General features: G+C 43.3%; 1 protein-coding gene across 1 annotated transcript in view; it reads right to left on the bottom strand.

Annotated features, from left to right (window-relative positions):
- Positions 1-1,350: 1,350 nt before the first annotated feature.
- LOC115097042 (lysosomal protective protein-like) overlaps positions 1,351-24,177 on the bottom strand; it is a 36,960-nt gene continuing 14,133 nt past the window's right edge. Inside the window, exons 8-14 of the mRNA XM_029612460.1 lie at positions 23,421-23,512; positions 23,030-23,102; positions 22,670-22,818; positions 14,313-14,388; positions 3,951-4,040; positions 3,481-3,582; positions 1,351-3,070 (exon numbers count right to left, since the gene is read on the bottom strand). Coding sequence (XP_029468320.1) covers positions 2,987-3,070; positions 3,481-3,582; positions 3,951-4,040; positions 14,313-14,388; positions 22,670-22,818; positions 23,030-23,102; positions 23,421-23,512 — 666 coding nt within the window. The 3' untranslated portion in view covers positions 1,351-2,986. The remainder of the gene's footprint in view (positions 3,071-3,480; positions 3,583-3,950; positions 4,041-14,312; positions 14,389-22,669; positions 22,819-23,029; positions 23,103-23,420; positions 23,513-24,177) is intronic.

Genomic DNA, 24,177 nt, shown 5'->3' with positions numbered 1-24,177 from the left:
GGTAAGCTGCCATCCAAGCCCTAGATCAGGGCATCTGTAATCTTGCTGGGCTTCAGTGCTTATGTGTGGTTGAGTATAGTTCCGGTTATATTTTTAATCAAGTTTTTCAATAGTATGTCCACAATGGCTTTTGAAGAGAATACTGAAGGGCTGAGGTCACGGCAGGGGTATAGCTAAGGTGAAGATAGCAGATGGAGTCAGGTTTTCAAAGCTGGCAGGGATGTCTACACTATTAGCTCGTTACCTCATCATTCTGCTATTAGCTACAGAGCGGAAGTCCCCAATACGATCGAGCAGGAGCCTCTGTCTTATGGGGAAAAACCCAGGCAGTACATCCACTCCACAGGTGAGACTTCTGTGGGTCTCTGGGATTCCCCAATGCTTTTATAGTACTGCACAAACAAGTGTGTGTACGAAGAGAGGGCAGATGTTAATCTAGGCAGGGGCCAGATGTCCAGTGGCATGGGTCACTCCCCCCCCCCCCCCCAACATCCCCCCTGCAGCAACATAAACAACATGTGCTATTCAGCATATACAAGGTGACTTTCCATTACTTTAAGATCGTGAAACATCAGAACACATTAAGCCTGCGTGACATTACTTTGAGACCTTGAAACATCATAGCACATTAACACTTTATCTTACAGTAATAGAGTTGTGAGGTCTGGCCTGGAAGAAAACTGAATTTTTAATCTCTTATTTCACCTTCAGCACTTATTGAGTCTTAATGTCTTGTCAGTTGAGCAATAGAAGGGCCAAGGGGGCACCATTGTTGGGCTGTGCTTAGGGCATCGGCTGGCCTTAAACCAGTCCTGCCCTGAGTCACTGGGTCAGTTCCATCTTAAGTGACAGAAAAGTGTGAGAAATGAGAGAAAACAAGAAGTGGAGGGCAAAAGGGAACATGTGTATAGAGCGAGCCCACCCCCACCCAGTGACTTCACTAGATTATCGCCCCACCGGTGGGCCCTATCAAGCACTGACACCTGCACTGGTCAGATTAATAGAATCCATGAACAAGCTGTCGCCTACGGCTGGATCTAATATTACAGCCTGAGAAATTGCAGGGAAGTCTGTGAAGAGGGCGTCAAATGTGTGTGGGGAGGGATTACCACTGTGGTTGTGATTGCCTTAATGGTATTTTCTTTTTATAAACTAGTTCTGGCTACCTAACCCCTGTATTCAGGGTGGGTTGTAGCAGAACGAAACTGTTGTCCTAAATATAAATAAATAAATAAAACCCCTCCAGGATGCCACCTCCATCAATTCTGGACAAGGAGATGTCTCTTATTCCTCCTCATGATGCCTTTTGAGAATACCACAATCGAAAAATAATTCAGTCTTTCATGGAAGCCATTTTAAAAGGAAAATCTTATTATAACAGCAGGTCCATAGTCATTATTCTAAAATATGGAGCAAATTCCTAAGCTCGTTGCAGGCGATATTCCTCCAAATCAAACATAAGGATTACAGATATTACAAACATCAACAAGCACTAAAACCAGCGTACCCCAAAAGAAGCCTATCCTTCCCCTTACATGTGCTCAAGTAGACCAGTGTCAAGGGACAAGATTGCAGCAGAATTCAGATTTGTATACCCGAGTCAGAACCAGAACCCAGGGAACCAACATCTGCAACCTCTGGTTCCACTGTGCCTGGCCAGTGCATGCTGCAATCTGCTGCTCTCCCCTCTGAACCCCATTATTTACAGCCCCCCCCCGCAGTACTGCATTTAGTGCACACCGTGCCAGAGTGCGGGTGGGACTCACTTTTGTACCTGGAAACAAACGCTCAGAAAGAACAGTGCTGGGCAACAAAGCACGGCCCAAGCAATGCCTACAAGTGGCTTAGAGTGAGATCCAATATCAAAAGATGGAAAACAATCAGAACATGGCTGCAATGTACAGAAGTGGTTGCATAAGTCTGATACAGAGCTAGGAGCAACAGCATATAAAGTCACATCAGTTCTCTCTGAACCCACGGTGCTCTATGGCCTCTGCTTCTTTATCTAAGAAGTAAAATAAGGATCCACTAAGTTTTTTGGGTTTTTTTTTTATTAATTGCATTTCTTGCAACCTTCCTAACACCCTGCACCTGCCGTCACTATGTTATGTTCATTTTATTGTATATGCTTTCTATTTTATTTCTTGTTTATTTTAAACGCTTTCATTGTACCTCGTGTTGATTTAAATGGAAGAAATGCAATTTATCAAATAAATCAAACTAACTCACTAACAGATGTTAATGTGTATGGCAGTAGTTTTCTTCCCACTTTTTTTTTGTTTGAATTAATTCATGGAGATATTAGTGGAATTATTTTGCTTTTTTTGTTCATTTATCACATGCCTACAGGGTTGAAATAGCCATCTGGGTCAAACTCTATTCCCTCTAACATGTGCTCTCGAGTCACAGCAACCCAGAGCAAACTGTTCCCTTCCTATTGCATTCTCTCTGCCTCAGAGGACCGGGTTTACATTACAACACACATGTAAGAGACTGGAAAAACAGCTGTTGTGACGGTCACTGTGCCCTGCAGCTGTCTGACAGCCAGTCAGGGCACATCTGGAGGAAAGGGAATATGCCCTGAGCAGCAGCTGCAACCAAGGTGCTGAATAGCAAGAAGAGATCCAAAACCAGCCCTTATCTCGCTATAAGAGCAAGGAGCATCTCCCTGATCAATCATCTTGGTTGAAAGATTAGGGGAATGAGTTTGAGAGGAGAGCTCCTGTGTCTGGACTCCTGCTCTGTGCTCTAACCATTCACAACCTGCATCTCCATGGTTTGCAAGAATGCTACCTTACAGCAGGCTTTCCTGGTTTTTGCCAGTTCTGTGAATAAATTACTCATACAATGCCACAAGTGCTGGAAGGAATGTGCGCAGGAGAGGTGAAGAAATGAAGCAGCAGCAAGTCATCCAAAGTAAATCAGAGCTGGACTGGTAAGTAGGTCTGGCGTGCCGTCATCGCAGCAGCCTCCACTCCTGCACCCCTTAGAACGGCTCATTCTTGAGGAAACGGCTAAAAACAATGAAGGCCAATCTGGGATTGTCAGTGGGCACCATGTGGCCAGCTCCCTGTGAAAGAGAAGAATTAGCACAGGGGTGATACAGCCGACTGCTCCTAGAGAAATCAGGAGCAGAGGCAGCCAGCTGTTCCGCCAGCTGCAAGGCAGGAGCAGACAAAACCAGAGAACCTCTACTCAGCTTCTAATGATTACTCAGCATTTATACAATATAAGAAATGCACAATGCTCCATGTTTCACAAACAGTATGAAATGTGCATTATTGGCAGTCTTGGGGGCTCCCCTTCCAGGATGAGCACTTCCTGCCCACCACTGTGCAACGTTGTAGAGAGGCAGCAAGTCTGGAGTCTTCACTTTACACTCAGACCCAAGCTGTCAAACTTAAGACACGGCTGGGCTGGGAAATAAAGACTCATGTCCACAGGCCTCCTTCTCCCAAAACCTCAACAGAGCATGTTTACCTTGACTGTGAGCGCCATGATATTGGTGAATTCCTTGACGAAGCCTCCAATCTGGGTCTCGTTCCCATCCTTGTAGATCCAGGTTCTGCGTGTGCCCTGCAACTATCCAGGAGCTCAGATTCAGAGCCAAGCCAACGGTCCTGGACGCCTGCCACCTTCCACCCTGAGGCACCTGCTCCTGTCTGTCTCCCTCCATCCCTTATCCCTCTCTACACCCTGAGGCACCTGCTCCTGTCTGTCTCCCTCCATCCCTTATCCCTCTCTACACCCTGAGGCACCTGCTCCTGTCTGTCTCCCTCCATCCCTTATCCCTCTCTACACCCTGAGGCACCTGCTCCTGCCTGTCTCCCTCCATCCCTTATCTCTGTCTACACCCTGAGGCACCTCATCTTGTAGCTTATCCTGCCCATCCTCTATTCTGAAGGAACCAGCCTTACCCCAGGTCCCATCCCATCCATTTCCCCCTTTACCTTCTGCTTCAAAGAGTCCACAAACCATTCAACTCCCATGAAGTTACAGGCCATGTCCACATCTCCATTATACAGCAGGATCCGATATTTCTGAGGAGAGTAAGAGGCACACACAAACACGGCTTTACGGGAGGAAAGCCACAATGCTTTCCTGGTTTCTGAAACTCATACAAAACCATTGACAGAATGGAAAAATTCATACATAAGCAGAGCTAATCCCAGAGGAGTGAGGGGTAAAATAAGCCAGAGCAGAGGGTCTGCCCCAACCATTTGCACTGGCCCACCACTGCAGCTCCTCACCCAGCGCAGATATTTCCACTGCACAGCTCCGGCCTTCTCCGAGTCAGACAGGGAGCAGTACAGCAAAGAGGTGAGGTGGTTATCACAAGAGCACAGGACCAGGCAAGGTGTCCCTGATCCCCCCCCCCCCCTTTCCTGTATATAAGGTGTGTAAGGACCCTTCTACATTCCTCTCTGAGCCCAGGCCTTGTGCACGATTGGAAAAAGAAAAACAATAGGTAGGGGAAGAGGGGTGTTTTTGTTCAATCCAGGGCCAGTGAAAGTACTAGGTGAGCTAGGTCTGGGCCTAGGGCACTGACCATTACGTGATGCAAGCCATATAGGGCCGAGAGCAGTGGTGGCAATGAGGAGTGGAGATTTGGCGGGCCAGAAATTCGAGAGGTAAGAGTCGGGGCCGCAACTGGGGGAGGGAGGACGACCGGGTGGGCAGGTGCAACTAAGTGCCTATCATGGGGTAACAAACTCCAGTCCTTGACAACCACAAACAGGCCATGTTTTCAGGATGCCTACAATAAATATGCATGAGATAGATTTGCATACAGTGGAGGGGCAGTGCATGCAAATCTTTCTCATGGATATTCATCGTGGATATTCTGAAAGCCTAGTCTGTTTGTGGCTCTCAAGGACCAGAATTGGCCATCCCTGGCCTATCACATAGCCTAGCCAGAGAAGTGGCACTCCTGTCAAGCTCTCTGCCCAGAAAAGAATCAATCATTTATTTATTTAACAGCTTTTTTATACTGGTATTTGTGGGTACATCATATCGGTTTACACAGAACTAAATTGAAATACATAAAACAGAGGGCGGGGAAAGGGAGCAGAGTATGAAAGAGGAAGTCCAAAAGGGAGAAGCATGGAATTAAAGAGATAGAGATTAACAATTGAGGCAAACAGTAAACTAAATAAAACTGACCAATCGGAAAGGCTTAAAAAAAAACTGCAATATACAAAACAAGGTATAAGACTTAAACTGCAGTATATAAGATAACTGGGTAAAAGACCTAATAGGGGGTTAATAACTTGAAAAAACTGCAAAATACAGAACCGGGTATAAGACTTAATAAACTGCAGTATACAAAATACCGGGTAGAAGACCTAATAGGGGGAGAATAACTTAAGAAGTATACAAAACAGCGGGGGAGGGGGAGAAGATGTGAAAAAAACTGTACAATACACAGCATTATACCCAGCAATATACCCAGCATAATACACACATAATATACAGAATTATGTAACGAGAAAACTTAATAAGGGGGTATGGAGTGGGGTAAAAAAGGAGGGCATCTGATAAATAAAATATGAGGTAATGAGGGCATGGGTGGGTAGGAAGGGAGCAGGAGGAGAAAAAGGAGGGAAAATTTCAGGAAAGAATCGGGAGTAACTAATAAAAGGTGAGGAGGGAGATACGCCTTAGAAATCAAAACTATTAGGGCTTATTCTGGATGTGCCTGTTTAAAAAGCCAGGTCTTTAGTTTTTTTTTAAAATTTCAATGTGCAAGGCTCGAGGCGGAGTTCAGGGGACATGGTATTCCAGAGGGCCGGGCCTGCAACAGATAGTGCTCGCTCCCTCGGGGAGGTGCGGTGAGCGTTCTTAAGGGGGGGGGAACGTGGAGGGTACCTCTATGGGCAGATCTGGTGGGGCGATTGGAGGGAAGGAAGCGGAGCAGCTCTTCGAGCCAATGAGAATTGTGTTTGTAAAGGATTTTGTGGATTATGGTGAGGGTTTTTGAACTGGATGCAAGAGGAAATGGGGAGCCAATGAAGTTATGTGATCGGATTTGGCAGTATTGGTTAGAATTCTGGCCATAGCATTTTGCAACATTTGGAACGGTTTGATGGTGGAGTACGGTAGGCCTAGGAGTAAAGAGTTGCAGTAATCCATTTTTGAGCAGATGGTCATTTAAGACTGTACGGAAGTTGTGTGTATGTAGAAGGGGTTTAAGTTTTTTAAGGACATGGAGCTCAAAGAAACATTCTTTTAGGATAGAATTGATATGTTTTTTTAGGTTTAGTTGCTGGTCAACAAGGACACCAAGAATATGCACGAAGGGTGGGATAGAGATCATGTGGAAGGCAGGGTCGTTGGGAGGGGGTGGCATTGAGTTATGGTGATTAGAAATGAAGAGTAGTTCAGTTTTAGTAGTGTTAAGGGCTAGGTGGAGGCTTGTGAAAAGGGAGTTTATGGAGGAAAGGCAGTTTTCCCAAAATTTTAGAGATTTGGGGAGGGATTCTTTTATTGGTATGAGGATTTGGACATCATCTGTGTATATGAAAAATTTGAGTCCAAGATCGGAGAGGTGTTGGTGAAGGGGGAGAAGGTATATATTAAAAAGGGTGGAGGACAGGGAGGAGCCTTGAGGGACACCTTGGGTAAGGTGGATATGTGAGGATTCAGAATTTCCCATTTTAAGAGAGCAGCCTCTATTGGCCAGGTAGGATTTAAACCAGAGGTGGGCTGTTTCCGATAGGCGAGAGAGGAGGATATTGTGGCTTAGTGTCAAAGGCTGAGGAGATATCAAGGAGGGCAAGCAGATAGCATTGCCCATGGTCCAGGCCTTTGAGGAGGGTATCTGTGAGAGAGTAAGAGGCTTCTGGAAACCGAATTGGGATGGGTGGAGTATGTTGTGATCATCAAGGTAGTCAGAGAGTTGGGAATTGACCACCTTTTCCATAATTTTGGCAAGAAAGGGCAGGTTGGAAATAGGACGGTAGTTGGATGGGTCCGTGGGGTCTAGGGTAGGTTTTTGAGGAGGAGTTTGACAACGCCATGCTTTAGTGTGTCAGGGACTTTACCAATGGATAGGGAGCAATTAATTATGTCAGCAAGGGGTTTAGCAATAATGTTAGGGATCGAGAGCAGGGCTTTAGTAGGGATAGTGTAAGAGGGATGGGTAGCAGGTTTGGTTTTTTTCAGTATGGATTCGATTTCCCTAGATGAGGTGAGGTCAAGTACATCGAGGATGGGATTAGTGTTTGTAGAGATAGGATTCAGAAATGAGGGGATGGTGGGAAACGGAACAGGATTTTAGCTATTTTATTATTAAAGAAGTGTGCCAGTTCTTCACATTTACTTTTGGCTTCTTCGTCGGTGGTGGTGGGGGCTATTTTAGTGAGGTCTGCGACGTATGAAAATAGGGCTTTTGCATAAGAACATGCCATACTGGATCAGACCAAGGGTCCATCAAGCCCAGCATCCTGTTTCCAACAGTGGCCAATCCAGGCCATAAGAACCTGGCAAGTACCCAAAAACTAATTCTATTCCATGGTACCGTTGCTAGTAATAGCAGTAGCTATTTTCTAAGTCAACTTAATTCAGAGCAGGTAATGGACTTCTCCTCCAAGAACTTATCCAATCCTTTTTTAAACACAGCTATACTAACTGCACTAACCACATCCTCTGGCAACAAATTCCAGAGTTTAATTGTGCGTTGAGTAAAAAAGAATGTTCTCCAAGTAGTTTTAAATGTGCCACATGCTAACTTCATGGATTGCCCCCTAGTCTTTCTATTATCCAGAAGAGTAAATAACCGATTCACATCTACCCGTTCTAGACCTCTCATGATTTTAAACACCTCTATCATATTCCCCCTCAGCCGTCTCTTCTCCAAACTGAAAAGTCCTAACCTCTTTAGTCTTTCCTCATAGGGGAGCTGTTCCATTCCCCTTATCATTTTGGTAGCCCTTCTCTGTACCTTCTCCATCGCAATTATATCTTTTTTGAGATGCAGCGACCAGAATTGTAAACAGTATTCAAGGTGCGGTCTCACCATGGAGCGATACAGAGGCATTATGATATTTTCCGTTTTATTCACATTCTGTTTGCTTTTTTGACTGCTGCAGCACACTGAACTGACGATTTCAATGAGTTATCCACTATGACGCCTAGATCTCTTTCTTGGGTTGTAGCACCTAATATGGAACCCAATATTGTGTAATTATAGCATGGGTTATTTTTCCCTATATATCACCTTGCACTTATCCACATTAAATTTCATCTGCCATTTTGATGCCCAATTTTCCAGTCTCACAATGTCTTCCTGCAATTTATCACAATCTGCTTGTGATTTAACTACTCTGAACAATTTCGTATCATCTGCAAATTTGATTATCTCACTCGTCGTATTTCTTTCCAGCTCATTTATAAATATATTGAAAAGTACAGGTCCCAATACAGATCCCTGAGGCACTCTACTGCCCACTCCCTTCCACTGAGAAAATTGTCCATTTAATCCTACTCTCTGTTTCCTGTCTTTTAACCAGTTTGCAATCCACAAAAGGACATTGCCACCTATCCCATGACTTTTTACTTTTCCTAGAAGCCTCTCATGAGGAACTTTGTCAAACGCCTTCTGAAAATCCAAGTATACTACATCTACCGGTTCACCTTTATCCACATGTTTATTAACTCCTTCAAAAAAGTGAAGCAGATTTGTGAGGCAAGACTTGCCTTGGGTAAAGCCATGCTGACTTTGTTCCATTAAACCATGTCTTTCTATATGTTCTGTGATTTTGATGTTTAAAAACACTTTCCACTATTTTTCTTGGCACTGAAGTCAGGCTAACCGGTCTGTAGTTTCCCGAATCGCCCCTGGAGCCCTTTTTAAATATTGGGGTTACATTATCTATCATCCAGTCTTCAGGTACAATGGATGATTTTAATGATAGGTTACAAATTTTTACTAATAGGTCTGAAATTTCATTTTTTAGTTCCTTCAGAACTCTGGGGTGTATACCATCCGGTCCAGGTGATTTACTACTCTTCAGTTTGTCAATCGGTCTACCACTTCTTCTAGGTTCACCGTGATTTGATTCAGTCCATCTGAATCATTACCCATGAAAACCTTCTCCAGTACGGGTATCTCCCCAACATCCTCTTCAGTAAACACCGAAGCAAAGAAATCATTTAATCTTTCCGCGATGGCCTTATCTTCTCTAAGTGCCCCTTTAACCCCTCGATCATCTAATGGTCCAACTGACTCCCTCACAGGCTTTCTGCTTCGGATATATTTAAAAAGTTTTTACTGTGAGTTTTTGCCTCTATGGCCAACTTCTTTTCAAATTCTCTCTTAGCCTGTCTTATCAATGTCTTACATTTAACTTGCCAACGTTTATGCATTATCCTATTTTCTTCTGTTGGATCCTTCTTCCAATTTTTGAATGAAGATCTTTTGGCTAAAATAGCTTCTTTCACCTCTCCTTTTAACCATGCCGGTAATCATTTTGCCTTCTTTCCACCTTTCTTAATATGTGGAATACATCTGGACTGTGCTTCTAGAATAGTATTTTTTTAACAATGACCACGCCTCTTGCACACTTTTTACTTTTGTAGCTGCTCCTTTCAGTTTTTTTCTAACAATTTTTCTCATTTTTTCAAAGTTTCCCTTTTGAAAATTTAGAACGAGAGCTGTGGATTTGCATACTGTTCCTCTTCCAGTCATTAATTCAAATTTGATCATATTATGATCGCTATTGCCAAGCGGCCCCACCACCGTTACCTCTCTCACCAAATCCTGTGCTCCACTGAGAATTAGATCTAAAATTGCTCCCTCTCTTGTCAGTTCCTGAACCAATTGCTCCATAAAGCTATCATTTATTCCATCCAGGAAGTTTATCTCTCTAGCGTGTCCTGATGATACATTTACCCAGTCAATATTGGGGTAATTGAAGTCTCCCATTATTACCGCACTACCAATTTGGTTAGCTTCCCTAATTTCTCTTAGCATTTCACTGTCTGTCTCACCATCTTGACCAGGTGGACGGTAGTATACTCCTATCATTATAGTCTTCCCCGACAGACAAGGGATTTCTACCCATAAAGATTCAATTTTGCATTTATTTTCATGCAGGATGTTTATCCTGTTGGACTCTATGCCATCCCGGACAAAAAGCGCCACACCGCCTCCCGGGTGCTCCTCTCTGTCATTGCGATATAATTTGCACCCCGGTATAGCACTGTCCCATTGGTTATCCTCCTTCCACCATGTCTCTGAGATGCCAATTAAGTCTGTGTCATCATTCACTCGTATACATTCTAATTCTCCCATCTTAATTCTTAGACTTCTGGCATTAGCATACAAACATTTCAAAGTTTGTTTTTTGTTTGTATTTTCATTCTGCTTTTTAATTGATAGGGATAAGTTAGAATTTTTTAGCTCAGGTGAGTTTTTAGTTACAGGCACTTGGACTACTTTTCTTATTATTGGAACCTCACTGTCAGGATGCCCTAATTCTAATGCATCATTAGTATCCTTTGAAGATACCTCTCTCTGAACCATGCGCTGCTGAGCGACTGTCGGCTTTCCCCTTTGTTCTAGTTTAAAAGCTGCTCTATCTCCTTTTTAAAGCTTAGCACCAGCAGTCTGGTTCCACCCTGGTTAAGGTGGAACCCATCCCTTCGGAAGAGACTCCCTCTTCCCCAAAAGGTTCCCCAGGTCCTAACAAAACTGAATCCCTCTTCCTTGCACCATCGTCTCATCCACGCATTGAGACTCCGGAGCTCTGCCTGCCTCTGGTGACCTGCACGTGGAACAGGGAGTATTTCAGAGAATGCTACCCTGGAGGTTCTGGATTTCAGCTTTCTACCTAAGAGCCTAAATTTATTTATTTATTTATTTATTTATTTGAAGTTTTTATATACCGAGGTTTAGCGCATGCCTTCACCCCGGTTTACATTGAAACGAAACAATGATACATAGAACAAGTAGTGAAACAAAAGTATATATAACAGGTCATGGAGCAGGTTGTAACAGGAAATAACTAAAATAGTTTAAGCCAAATAATGAAAATGAATATAGAAACGAAAAACGAGGAAGGTATATACAATAGAGGGGGAGGCAGTGGGAGGAGGAAGGGGTAAATATCTGCGGAAAAGAGAAGAGGGGAGAAGTAGGTGGAGGCTTAAGGCATCATAATTGTAATTTGCTTAAGTCATCATTGAAAGTCTGGCTGAAGATCCAGGTTTTCAGTTCTTTTTTGAATGCTTTATTATCGATGATATTGGTTAGGTAGTATGGTAGGGCATTCCAGAGTTTTGGCCCAGCTATGGAGAGAGCTCTATTTCTGGTGTTCGTAAGCTTTGCCATGGGATATGTGGGTATTTCGAGAAGTCGTTTGTCAGAAGTTCTGGTGTTCCATTGAGGTTTGTGGGGGTGGAACATTTCACTGACTGCAGAGTTATCTGTATTGTGTACTGCGTTATGGATGATCGTCAGGGTTTTGTATTCTATTCTCTGAATGATTGGTAGCCAGTGTAGACTTTGGCTTCCAGAACCTCCCTCCCACATTTTCCTATGTCGTTGGTGCCCACATGTACCACGACAGCCGGCTCCTCCCCAGCACTGTCTAAAATCCTATCTAGGTGACGCGTGAGGTCCGCCACCTTCGCACCAGGTAGGCAAGTTACCAGGCGATCCTCACGCCCACCAGCCACCCAGCTATCTACATTCCTAATAATCGAATCACCAACTATGACGGCCGACCTAACCCTTCCCTCCTGGGCAGTAGGCCTTGGGGAGATATCCTCGGTGCGAAAGGACAATGCATCACCTAGAGAGCAGGTCCTTGCTACAGGATCCTTTCCTGCTACATCTGGTTGGTGCTCTCCAATCATGAGACCTTCTTCCTCCAAGGCAGCACTAGGGCTGCCAGTCTGAATTTGGGACTTGGCTACTATGTCCCTGAAGGTCTCATCTATATACCTCTCTGTCTGCCTCAGCTCCTCCAGGTCTGCCACTCTAGCCTCCAGAGATCGGACTCGTTCTCTGAGAGCCAGGAGCTCTTTGCATCGCATGCACATGTACAACTTCTCACCGGCGGGTAAAAAATCATACATGTGACACTCGATGCAAAGACTGAGAAGCCCCCCTCTTGCTGCTGGACTGCTGCCTTCATCTCAATTTGGATCAGTTCCTAGTTAAGTTTTAGGTTGTTATGGGAGTAGGAATGTGTCTAATTAATGTCCTTTAAATGTATTAGTGAATTCACTATATGTCTGGTAGTGGCCTACAAGGGACTAATCAAACTTTCAATAAAGTTTTTGTTGGGGTTTTTTGGTTTTTTTTGTGAAAGTGGTACTTGCCTATAAATTAAAGGATGAGTTAGGGGTGGGTGGGCGAGGGGTGGAAGGGTTGGGAAATCCAAACAGTCTAACTTCAGTTAGTCAGCCAGAGTGACTCACTGCTCTCTTGATTATCAAATGTTGGTACCTAATCAAACCAAATCACACTATCTCAACACCTTTCCTGAACTTTTCAACCTTTTTACTTAGGTATACACTGCTCCTAGCTTATTTCTAGCTTCTGGCTACCTTTTTTTTATTTAATACAAACATTCAGTTCTGCTTACTAGCTGCCTTACAGAATTTTAAAAATAAACACACTAACTACTGCTACTAGCTGCCTTACTGACTGACCATTTAAAAATACAAACAGTCTAACTTGTTTATTCGTGCCTTACTGACTATTAAAAGCACAAACACACTAAATAATATTCCCAAATAGTTAACTTTGCCCCAAGCAAAAACTTTCAGCCACCAGCAAGGTGATCATCTCCTCTCAGTGCTCCCACTGGAATGTGGGTTACTGAGCTCTTCCCTTGTATTGATAATCATGTATTTTGGTAGCATAGTAGTCACGTTTTGTCTGGAGTGTGGAGAGGTGTGAAGGGTAGATTTATATATGGCAGTTTGTTGAGAGGTGGGGTCTTTGTGCCAAGTTCTCTCTTTAAGTCTGAGGTCATTTTTTAGTCTTTTTAATTCGCAGTGGTTCAGGGGACCTGAACCACGAAACAGATTTTCCCCGAACTTCGGGAAGAATTCGTTTTTCGGGTTAGTGTGGGGGGGAGGGGCACATTTATTAAAAAAAAACAAAACACCCCAACTCTTTGGGATGGTGGGGGGGTTGTAGGAAAGTATGGTGGAGGGTTGTAAGAAAATTAAATTGAAGGGTCGGGGTGGTTTTTTTCCAATTCGTTTTTTTTCCCGATTCATTTTTTTTTTGATTCGTTTTCCGACTTGTTTTCCCGATCCGCGCCGACAAAAAATGATCCGCCGAAAAATGAAAATTTCAACAAAGCGCCCGAACCGAAATACATCCCGATACGAAAAACGAAGCTCATCTCTACTACTAATGAGGGGGCATATTTCATTGGCGATGTTCTTGGTGAGGTTATTCCAGGAGGAGAATGCTGCATCAGGATTGGTGAGGTCTAGGTGGTTAAAAGAGTTTGAGAGGGAAGAGATCAAGTCCTCTGTAGAGCAGGGTTTTCTAAAGGTAATGGTAGTACTGTACGTCGGGTTGAGGTTGGTAGAGGGCTATATGGAGAGGAGAGCATGGATGAGTGAGTGATCTGACCAAGGGACAGGTGTGCAGGTAGGAGAGTTAGAGGAGTGGATGCAGGAATTGACAAAGATAAGGTCAAGTTTGTGGCCAGCTTTGTGTGTGGGGGATGGTTGGAGTTGTCTGAAACCGATGGCTTTGAGAGAGTTAAGAAAAATTTCACAGGAAGAGGAGAGGGGGATGGAGACTACGTGGAGGTTGAAATCTCTCAATATGATAGCAGGGATGTCTATATTGAGGTTGTCAGTGATGAATTTGATTAGGGGGGATGGGTTGTGTTTGAGTAGATAAGGCAAATTTGGAGATCAAGGGATTTAAATAAGACGATTTCAAATCTGGGGAGGGGTGTTTTGATGTTTACAGGTCTCAGTTTGAGGTGTTTTTTGACCGCTAGGAGGAGACCACCACCTCTTTTTTTGGGCCTTGGGATGGAGAGTATATCATATGTTTGGATGGGGAGCTGATTTAGGAGGACAGTGTCTGTGTCCTTAAGCCAGGATTCAGTGATGGCGCAGATTTCTGGCTTGCACTCAAGGAGGAGATCATTGAGGATGAGTGTTTTTTTCATTAGGGATTGGGCATTGAAGAGGGTGATGGATAGAGTGGTAAGACCAAGGAGCTGTGTTAGAGGGGAGATCAAGATAGGGAGGAGTGATTTGCGCTGCGCCGGGGGGTTGTGGATGGTGGGTAGAATGTGTCTGTGGGCTATCGCTCTCTCTCCACTCACCTTTGTGCTCAGCAGCTTGAGATACTGCTCTGTCACGTTTTGAACCAGCCTCTTATAGTTCCGGAACAGTAGATCACTGTAAAGAAAAAGTTCGGACATCTATACTAAACCCCAATGCACAGCGCGCAAACTGCAGGGATCTCCAGATCCCTCTCTCCCACTCTGAAGCAGGAAACGCACTTGGAGCTGTTTGATCCAGAACAGCACGTATGTGTGCGCTCGTTATCTCTTAATGAAGCAGCCTGTACTTAAGAAGCTCTTTCAGCATGATTTGCACACAGTGACTCTTAGGGGCCAAGACACTACAGTGCAGGGTGCATGTGCTGGCTCACAAGCTAAGCCACTTTTAGCAGGATTTCACCAATGCTAGGTCACAGCCCTATGACTGCACATGATTTACATAGGGGAATAATAAAGTACTGCACTCTTATCTCCCTGAATGCTAAAATGTGTAACATTCATCAAGCTTACATGGCCATAATAAAGTTAAGTATACCCGTGCACAAGGCTCAAAAGGTGTATCAAACCAATACCATTACAAAAAAATATATATACCCCTCACCTTTCTATGCAGAACACATTTTTTAATTAATTATTTTTATAATTTTAATGTTATTTTTGAAATTATCAAAAAATGATGATGTGAGTTGCATCTATTAATTTGTCTTGCTGATATATGCACAACCAGAAGTCCAATATACTGTCCACTATTATAAACCAAAAGGTGTGAGGAAAATGGTGTTAAACTGATAAAATAAGGTGGAAATAAACCTCAGACAGGGCACCCAGTTGAATGTCACACGATGACAATTTCTAACGGTGCAAAAAGCCACTTGGCTGCCATCATTGGAGAACCCCCCCCCCCCCTTTTTTTTTTGCCAACACCACCTTGGTTTTCACCTTCAGTCCCAAACACTTATTAGTATGGTCTTGAAAGTCAAAGTCATTTAAACGCAATACTTCTCTTTGTAATCCAGGCCCGTATATAAAGATAAGTATTGAGTTTAAATGACTTTGATTTGGGGTCACATGATGCGGTGGACTCGGGAGGCTGTGTAGGCTAGGGCTCCGGGTGTCACCCCCCCCCCCCCATTGTAAACAGCGTAAGAGATGAATTTGATGTCTCCTGGAATTCCAACCTACACCATTAGAACCCAAAGAAACACTGGGGCAGCCGCGATGCTGATTTCTGATTCCCAACAGGGAGTAAATGTTCTTGTATTTTAGCGCGGCGCCCTGCAAGCCGGAGATTAACTTGGCCGCCAGCAGAAGAGCACGCTTTCTCATGAGGGCGGAGAGACCAGGAACTGCGGCGAGAGCTGAATGGTCACAAAGGAGGTCGGAGAAACAAAGTGCCGCTCCACAGCAACAGGGCTGTCCTGGAGGTAACCTCCCCACTTGGTGCATTGGAGATTTGGAAAAATGGGGCAAAACGGCTATGCCAAAGGCCTAAGGAATAGAGGGCCGCTTCTAGCAGTAGTTTTACTCAGGAGGCACTTTCCCTTCATTGCAGTGCTGACTCAATGGCATTGAATTGTAAGTTTACATCCTTCCAGGCCAACATCGTTGGGAACGAATATAACAATTTGTAGAGCTCCCATCTGAAATATATAGGCATCGGAGAGGCATCGAGACAGCTGTGGCGCTGATTTTTGCTCCGATATAGGAAGTAAGTGTATTTATATTTTAATACGGTGCGCGGCCCGCTGGATAACATTGTGGCTGCAGCGGGAGAACACGCGTCTCCATTTGGCGCAGCGTGGTGCAGGCGAAACAGGGCGGGAAGGCTGCAGCGGAGGCCCAAAGTATAGTGTGCTGCTTTCTAGTACCTGAGGACACTTTCCCCTCTGCCGCAACACTGGAGTGGCGAAACTGAATTGAGAATTTACAGTCAAGGCCGATTCTCAACAGAGCACTGTTCTGGAGGCAACTTTTCTTTTTTTGGGCACAGTGCTGTCTCGGCGCAATCGAGGGCCTAAGCTGACTGGGTATATCGAATTCAATTAAGATACGTGAGCAGAGGCGGAGTATATCGTGGACCCTGTAGTAGCTTTGCTTGGTCAAGAAGCCCCGGGAGCAAATATGCTCAATCTAATTATTGTTGGCAAACAGAGGTTATGTACCCAAGAGCGGCGAAGAAAGATAAGCTTCACTTAAAGATCGCAACTCCCAAGATGGCATCTGGTAAAGAAAATAAAAGTCACATCGACATGAACACCATAAATGTGACCTCCCTGAGAAGCGGTGGTACAAGCGCTAAATGGAAGATTTGATGCATTATCCGCACAAATTCTGGAAGTTCATTCTTCCATCAAGGACATTTGTCATTGTATCGATCAGGTGGAAAGCAGACTGTGCATAGTGGAAGATGACTTCACCAGGTTGCAGAGAAAAATTCAAAGCCTAGAGACACAACTCCAGGAACAGACTGAAAAACTCAAAGACCTGGAAAATAGGTCCCGCAGGAGTAATCTATGAATAGTGGGTCTCCCTGAGTCTCTATTAGATGGTAACTTGCTGTCAACTATAGAATCTTGGCTGCCTAAAGCACTGGGCTTAACAAGCTTAGTAGGTCTGTTTAAAACTGAGCGAGCACATCGCATGGGAACTTATCAGGCTAACAGACCCAAAACTCGAGTGGTCATCATTAAAGTGTTGAACTATATGCATAAAGTGGCAGTTCTACAAGCCTATCACAAACAGAAGTCGTTACAATTTCAGGAACATAAAATACTAATTTTTCAAGACTTTTCAGCAAGAGTCTCAGCGAAACGAAAGGGGTTTGTCCCAATATGCTCAGAGCTGATGGAAAAGGAGATAAGATTTGCGTTGCAATACCCAGCAAAACTGAAGATCTGGCATGACAATTCCTCCTTAATGTGTGAAGATGTGACCTCTGCGAAGAAATTTATCACTTCCATCTTTGTTTTGGAAACAAAATGGCGGCAATATGCTGACACTAATATGCAACATCTCTCTAACCCATATTATACTGGGAAACAGTGAAGGCAATCATGCAGGGAGAAATTATTAGTTTTGTGTCGCATGCCAGGAAAATGATTAATAGGGAAATACTTGATCTGGAGAGACAATTAGTAGCTACTCGAGTAGCCACAGATGGCTCGTGGACCGCAGAAGCCAAACTTAAATAAAGCACTATATAGAAAGTGTTAAATGATCTATTGCATAAGAGAGCTACGTCCTCTCTATTTGCTCAAAAACATACATTTTTCAGGTTTGGTAACTAGCAAGGTTTGGTAACTAGCAAATTTAACAAGGGTGCGGGGGGATTTCACTTTGTTGCTGGTTTATTATCAGAATCTAATAAGCACTGTACAGGGTCAAAAGACATGGCAGACATTTTCAAGTCTTACTATATGAAACTATATACGGCAGAGCAAGAGGATGAAGAGCAATGTAAACGATTTATGACAGAGTTGCATTTGGACTCCCTGAGTAGCCAACAGTTACAGCAGTTAAATTTGCCTTTCACAAAATCGTAAATTATAGCATGCATTCAAGCCTTGCCTAATCTTAAATCACCAGGGCCAGATGGAATAACAGCCATATTTTATAAGGCCTTAATATCTTCTCTAGGCGATACACTTACTACTCCTTTTAATTACATGGTTCAAAAAGGCCAGATTCCACCAGCAATGTGCGAAGCATGCCTTGTAGTATTACCTAAACCAGGGGAAAACCTCCCTCTACCCCTCTTCATATCGCCCAATATCACTATTAAATTTAGATGTGAAATTATACGCCAAAGCGATAGCTAATCGATTGAAATCATGCCGGACCTGATTTCTCCAGAACAATCTGGCTTCGTCTTTGGAAGGACACCAAATGCGAACATTAGACAATTGTTACTGGCAATTGGTTATGGTAAGCATTCTAACCCTGTCGACCCTTTAGTGGCTAGTTTTGACACAGAAAAAGCGTTTGGTAGGGTCTCATGGAATTTTTGACGCAGTTAAGTTTTGTAGGTCCTATTTCTGATGCTATAACCAATTTATATTCTGGACCAAAGGCATTTATAAATGTTAACAACATAAGCTCACAGTCATTTGCTCTTTTCTGGGGTACCAGGCAGGGGTATCCACTATCCCCTATATTATTTATATTGACTTTGGAGCCACTAATTAGGAAATTAAAAGCTGATAAAGAGGTACAGGGGATGTCTATAGGAGGGGAATCTTTGAAAATTCTACTATTTGCTGATGATATGCTGATGACACTGACACATGCCAGAGAATCTTTACCAAGAGCTTTGCAGATTAACAGAGAGTTTGGTAGATTTTCTGGGCTAAAATGAAATCTTGACAAGTCAGAGGGCCTAGATATTAGCGGAACATTACAACAATATAGGGAGGCGTTGCCAGTGAAGTGGGCCAACTCATTCCTTCGCTATTTCGGCATTCTTATTCCCTCCGACCCTTCGCAACGGTATGTCTATGATGTGCCACCTATAATTAATGAGATTAAACGAAAGTTGGATTCTTGACTGCAATTCCCCTTATCTCTCATGGGTCGGGTGGCCTTAGATAAAATAGTATTAATTCCCAAATTGTTATATTTACTACAAATGGATCTCGGCTTATTGCTATGTATATTTACTAGATTTTTGTGGCGAAACCGAAAACCAAGATTGGCCATGTCTAAATTAATGGCCCCAAAGAATGAAGGGGCCATTAATCTGAGATGATATAATATGGCCTGCAATTTGCTGACGGGAGGGAAACGGTTTGGTGGTAAACCGAGATCCATTTGTCTCCACCATGAGCATAGTTTTGTCAGACCACTGGATACTGCTTTTATCCTACATGCCGGGGGGGGGGGGGGGGGGGGGGGGGGGAGCGGGGCGCAAATGCCTAATTATATTACACATTCACTGATAGTGCGCGCTAATAGATGTGCCTGGAAGTTTGTGAGAAATCTTTTAAAGCTTTTTTGACAGGTCTTGCCTTTTCTCCCACTGGTGGGTAATACTAAGTTTGCACACGCACATAAATGAGAGTATATAATTTTATTATCAAACATTCCATAGCAACACATTTACATAAATACCCTAACTTCATTCACACTCACACACATTCATTCCTCTATTTACAATGATATAATCATCTGTCATTTAGCACAATTAACAAGACAGCACATAGCCTAATATGCGTGGTATAATATACGTGGTATTAGAAGATTTTGGGTGATGTTTATCTTGGAGATGTAGGAAGCAATAGTAGGGTGTTTGTATTTGGTGATGTAGTATGTTCAACAGAAAAAAGGGGGTATCTTTGTCTTTTTAAAAAAGAATAAGGTAATTTGTGGTTAATATTAGGTCTGCGTTGGTACGCAGACTTACGAGGTGAATCGTCAGTGAATGATAGCAGGTGGCGTTCGGCGTCGACACGCAGACTCATGCAGTGAAATGTGGACGTCAGTGGGTGGGGGTCCGGGGTGGATTGGTGCCCGCTGATGAAATGGGAGTTAAAAAAAAAAAAAGAGAGTGATTTAGGGAGTAGATCGCCATTTGAGGTTATTCATGTGGTCGAGCGGAACGCCGGAATGAAATTTCAAACAGGAAAACGGTGATCAACCCGGTGGGGTAAGTGGTGACTTAAGGTTGTTGCATTTAGCGTAGAAATTTATTGATGATTGAGATGTGATATATGTTTTGAAATAGGTGGTTTCGCTGTGTTTTACAGGTTATGAACAACCTAATTTTATCAGCAAAATCAATAGATGTGTATAGGCGATATTATTAGTAAAGGCAGCAATAAGGTCAGTATGTCGTTGTGGTAATTATATTTCTTAGGATGATTCTCTGCGCGGTGAGATTTTTGGATGTGGTGTGGTGGTTTTTAGAATATGTGATCAGTGCTGAGGTTTGGGTTACATTTGTTGGTGTTTTATAGATATTCGCATGTCCCCTGATGAAGCCATAAAGGAGAAACAAGGGCCTCTTGTTGGGTGATGGGTGAACATCGTATAAGGCATTTGTGGAATTTTGCCTGTTGGTCTTCTTCTGCCGTCATTTCTATGTTTCTATGTTATAATGTAATTTCCTTCCTTAGTTCAATTGTTTTAATGTAAACCGATGTGATGTGAAAATGAATAAATAAATAAATGTTTCAGCACAGACAATGACAGTACAATAGTCAGCAATTATCATTGTTAATGAAAAGAGGATCAAGAGATATGAAAAAATGGCTATGAATTGAAGGAGGATGGAAAACATTGTTTGTCATACAATTATTGATGTCAATGCATATTAGGCTATGTATGTGCTGTCTTGTTAATTGTGCTAAATACAGATGATTATATCATTTTAAATAGAGGAATGAATGTGTGTGAGTGCCAATGAAGTTAGAGTATTTATGGTAAGTGTGTTATCATGTGAATTTTTGATAATAAAATTATATACTCTCATTTATGTGTGTGTGCTATGGTTACAATATTTGAGAGTGGGACAGTTTCACCCATATTGTTTACCTAATACTAACTTTGTACCAGGTAATATGCACCAGAGGGGAGCAAGGTATATCTCCTGCTTTATTGATAATGCAGTATATGTATATATTCCTTTCCACATTTAATATCCATCTCAGCGTTTCATAGAAGTGATTTCTTATACTATTTACAACTGAAGAGTTATATAGAAAAGTGCTTGGGACGTTCTGAAGGTTGTTACACCTCTGTTCCTTTTCAAAGACTCTGTCGTTTGTATAAGAAATGACGTGTATCGTTGTCAATGTTATACAAATACCTATTGTCAATATCAAATTTTGCGTTTTTGAGAGCCCTGGCCAATGTCTGGAGCACTGATCTGACAACTGATTTGACCGAAAACAATATTGTGAATACTTCAGTAACATTGACCAGGGCTGCTCAGAGGGTAACATTGAGAGATGCGGTACTAGATTAATCATCACATTTATTATTGGCCGCTTAAAGCTTTTAAAGAGGGCATTGAGCACTCCAGTTAATGTGCTAAATGTAACAAAGAGGAAGCTACTTTAGTACAGTGTTTGTGGAGTTGCCCTAATATTCAAACTTTTTGGGTATCTCTTAATACATTTTTATCTAAGCTGGACGTTCCTACTTCTGTTTGTCTGCCTCCTTTTGTATGCTTGGTCATATTGAGACAAATAATGAGGTTCGAAAACATCTCAAGGTATTACTTACCAAATGTTATTTGGTAGCCAAAAAGGGAACACTAAGAGTCTGACTTGATAGTGCTGGTTCACAACTGGAAGCATGGAAACTGGCAATGATTGAACTATTCCTGCTGGAATTTCGTTCAGTAGATGGCTCACGAATTAATGCGGTTCACAACTTTCCGGCAATTTGGAGGTCTTTATTTCCCATGCTGCCAGTAAACGTGAGAACTAAACTCTTATAAGAGGCGGTCATACCTGGCATCCTGCCACAAATGTGATGTTGATGGCCCATCTTGGATACCAATGAAGTATGCGCTATTCGGCTTGAATGGGGGTGGGGGAAGATACATGAAAATGTTGTAGTGTGAAAGGAAGCTGCAAAGTTAAGTAGGTTTAATGGGCATTGTTCTGATCTAATTGGTTATTAGTACCCACGGGTTTACAGAGGTACGATATCTCAATGTTTGCTGCCTAAAGGTGTTGTTGTATTGTGAAAATCAATAAAAATGATGAAAGATAAAATGAATTTGACTTTCAAGACCATACTAATAAGTGTTTGGGACTGAAGGTGAAAACCAAGGTGGTATTGGCAAAAAAAAAAAGAAGAGTTTTTTTCCCCCAGTGATGACAGCCAAGTGGCTTTTTGCACCATTAAAAATTGTCGTTGTGTGACATTCAACTGGGTGCCCTATCTGAGGTTTATTTCCACCTTATTTTATCAGTTTAACAACATTTTCCTCACACCTTTTGGTTTATAATAGTGGACAGTATATTGGACTTCTGGTTGTGCATATATCAGCAAGACAAGTTAGTAGATGCAAATCACATCATTATTTTTTGATAATCTAAAAAATATCATAAAAATTATAAAACTAATTCTAAAATTTCTTCTGCATAGACAGGTGAGGGGTGTATTTTTTTTTTTGTCATAATAAAGTTAGGCCACCTGGGGGCTGGCAGTAAGGATAGTACACTGACTCTGCACAGCTGGCTTGGTGCATTAGCCTTTTTTGCATCTCTGATTCCCCCCTTCCCCGCGAAACATGTATAGACAAACCAACTCCCTTCCCTCCACCCAATGGCATCCTCCTGGATCCTCTGCTGCCAGCAGGGCTGCAATATTGCACCTATATTGCTAGTGTGGGAGATGGGTGGGTCTAGGTATAGAGTTTGGTGTGGGGCCTCTGTCATGCTCCTTACTTGCACAGCTCCCATTCTGGGACTTCTGCAGGAATATGCAGGGCTTTCCTCACTTCAGGGTTGTTCAGGAAGGTCCTGGAGGCTGTTGCATTTATACATGGCATGCCGCCTTTCAGAGGCTTCTGGAACTTTGCCATGTGGAGTTGAATCTATGAGCAAGTCGAAAGGGATTCAGTGTAACACGGGATCCACGTTTCTATACGTAAAGCAGAGGTTATTCCTACTAGATACAGAAACAGTTTCCCTTTGGTTATGTGCTCTGGGTTTCTCAGAGCAGAATACAGCATAGGTACCCTGAACCCTTTCACTCCCTCCCTTATAATCTCAGGGCATGGGTTAGTGTGATGGATTGGCACTCACCACCCTCTTCTGCTCTGGGAATTTTAACAAAAGGTTTTCAAAACGATGGATGATATTCAGGTCTCTCATATATCTGAAATGAATAAAAAAAAGTGTTGCAATGGAAACAAGACTGGATTGTTGCAGCTCGGGGAGTCAGAGTGCCTTCGTTGTACAGCATCCGAGAGTGCCAATGCTGCCACAGCACGAGGATTGTCCTGTGCACAGAAGCTGGAATTGCGAGTCTTGCTTCTCGTGCAGGGGCTGAAGGAACATAATGTAGGCTCATGCTTGACTGGAATGCGCACTCAGACTGAACGGAAACTCAAGGGAAAAGGTTGAGATCAGAATTCTCTGTGGGACTCCACCTCCCAATGACAGGAGAAATCTCACACTGAGATGATGTTCCTACCTGATCTCTCCATGTGTTTCCGTTTCACAGAGGCTGTAGAGATTATAGATATTTATCCTTGAATTGTGCACCATACTGTTTGCTACAAAGACCTAATGGCATAATGAGAAGAAAATTATAAGTAGAAGTGCCAGTTAGCTTGGTAATTATCCTGCTAAAGATCCCAAATGGTGTGCTGCACAGTTCTCCCCCTCTGAAATTGTCTTTTACCACCTGCGATGGACCTTCCATGGTCTTTGACGGGATTCACAGGAGCATAGGCTCTACTCTAGCACTGCTCCAAATCCAAGAAGGAGGAACCCAAGCAAAAACTGAAATGATGGGGCCAGTTTTTATGGCAGCCCTCTCCTCTCCTCTCCTCCTCTCCTCTTCTCGGCCTGGCACCTGGTACTCCCCTTTTCCTCTCCAAAAGGGACCAAACAGTGGACCCCAGGAGTCACCCATCACTCATCCTCTTCTCCCCAGGCACAGACCTGGCACCCAAGCAAGCCAGCTTACCTCCTTCCCTCCTCCCCAGAAGCAGGCCTGGTTCCCAGCAAACACCCTCTCCTCCTTCCTCAGGAGCAGGCCTGGTTCCCAGCAGACACCCTCTCCTCCTTCCTCAGGAGCAGGCCTGGTTCCCAGCAGACACCCTCTCCTCCTTCCTCAGGAGCAGGCCTGGTTCCCAGCAGTCACCCTCTCCTCCTTCCTTAGGAGCAGGCCTGGTTCCCAGCAGACACCCTCTCCTCCTTCCTCAGAAGCAGGCCTGGTTCCCAGC

The sequence above is a fragment of the Rhinatrema bivittatum genome, chromosome 8 (assembly GCF_901001135.1).
Source record: "Rhinatrema bivittatum chromosome 8, aRhiBiv1.1, whole genome shotgun sequence".
NCBI classification, from domain to species: domain Eukaryota; kingdom Metazoa; phylum Chordata; class Amphibia; order Gymnophiona; family Rhinatrematidae; genus Rhinatrema; species Rhinatrema bivittatum.
The sequence above is the reverse complement of the archived record's forward strand: the minus strand, read 5'-3'. Positions and strand labels throughout refer to the sequence as shown.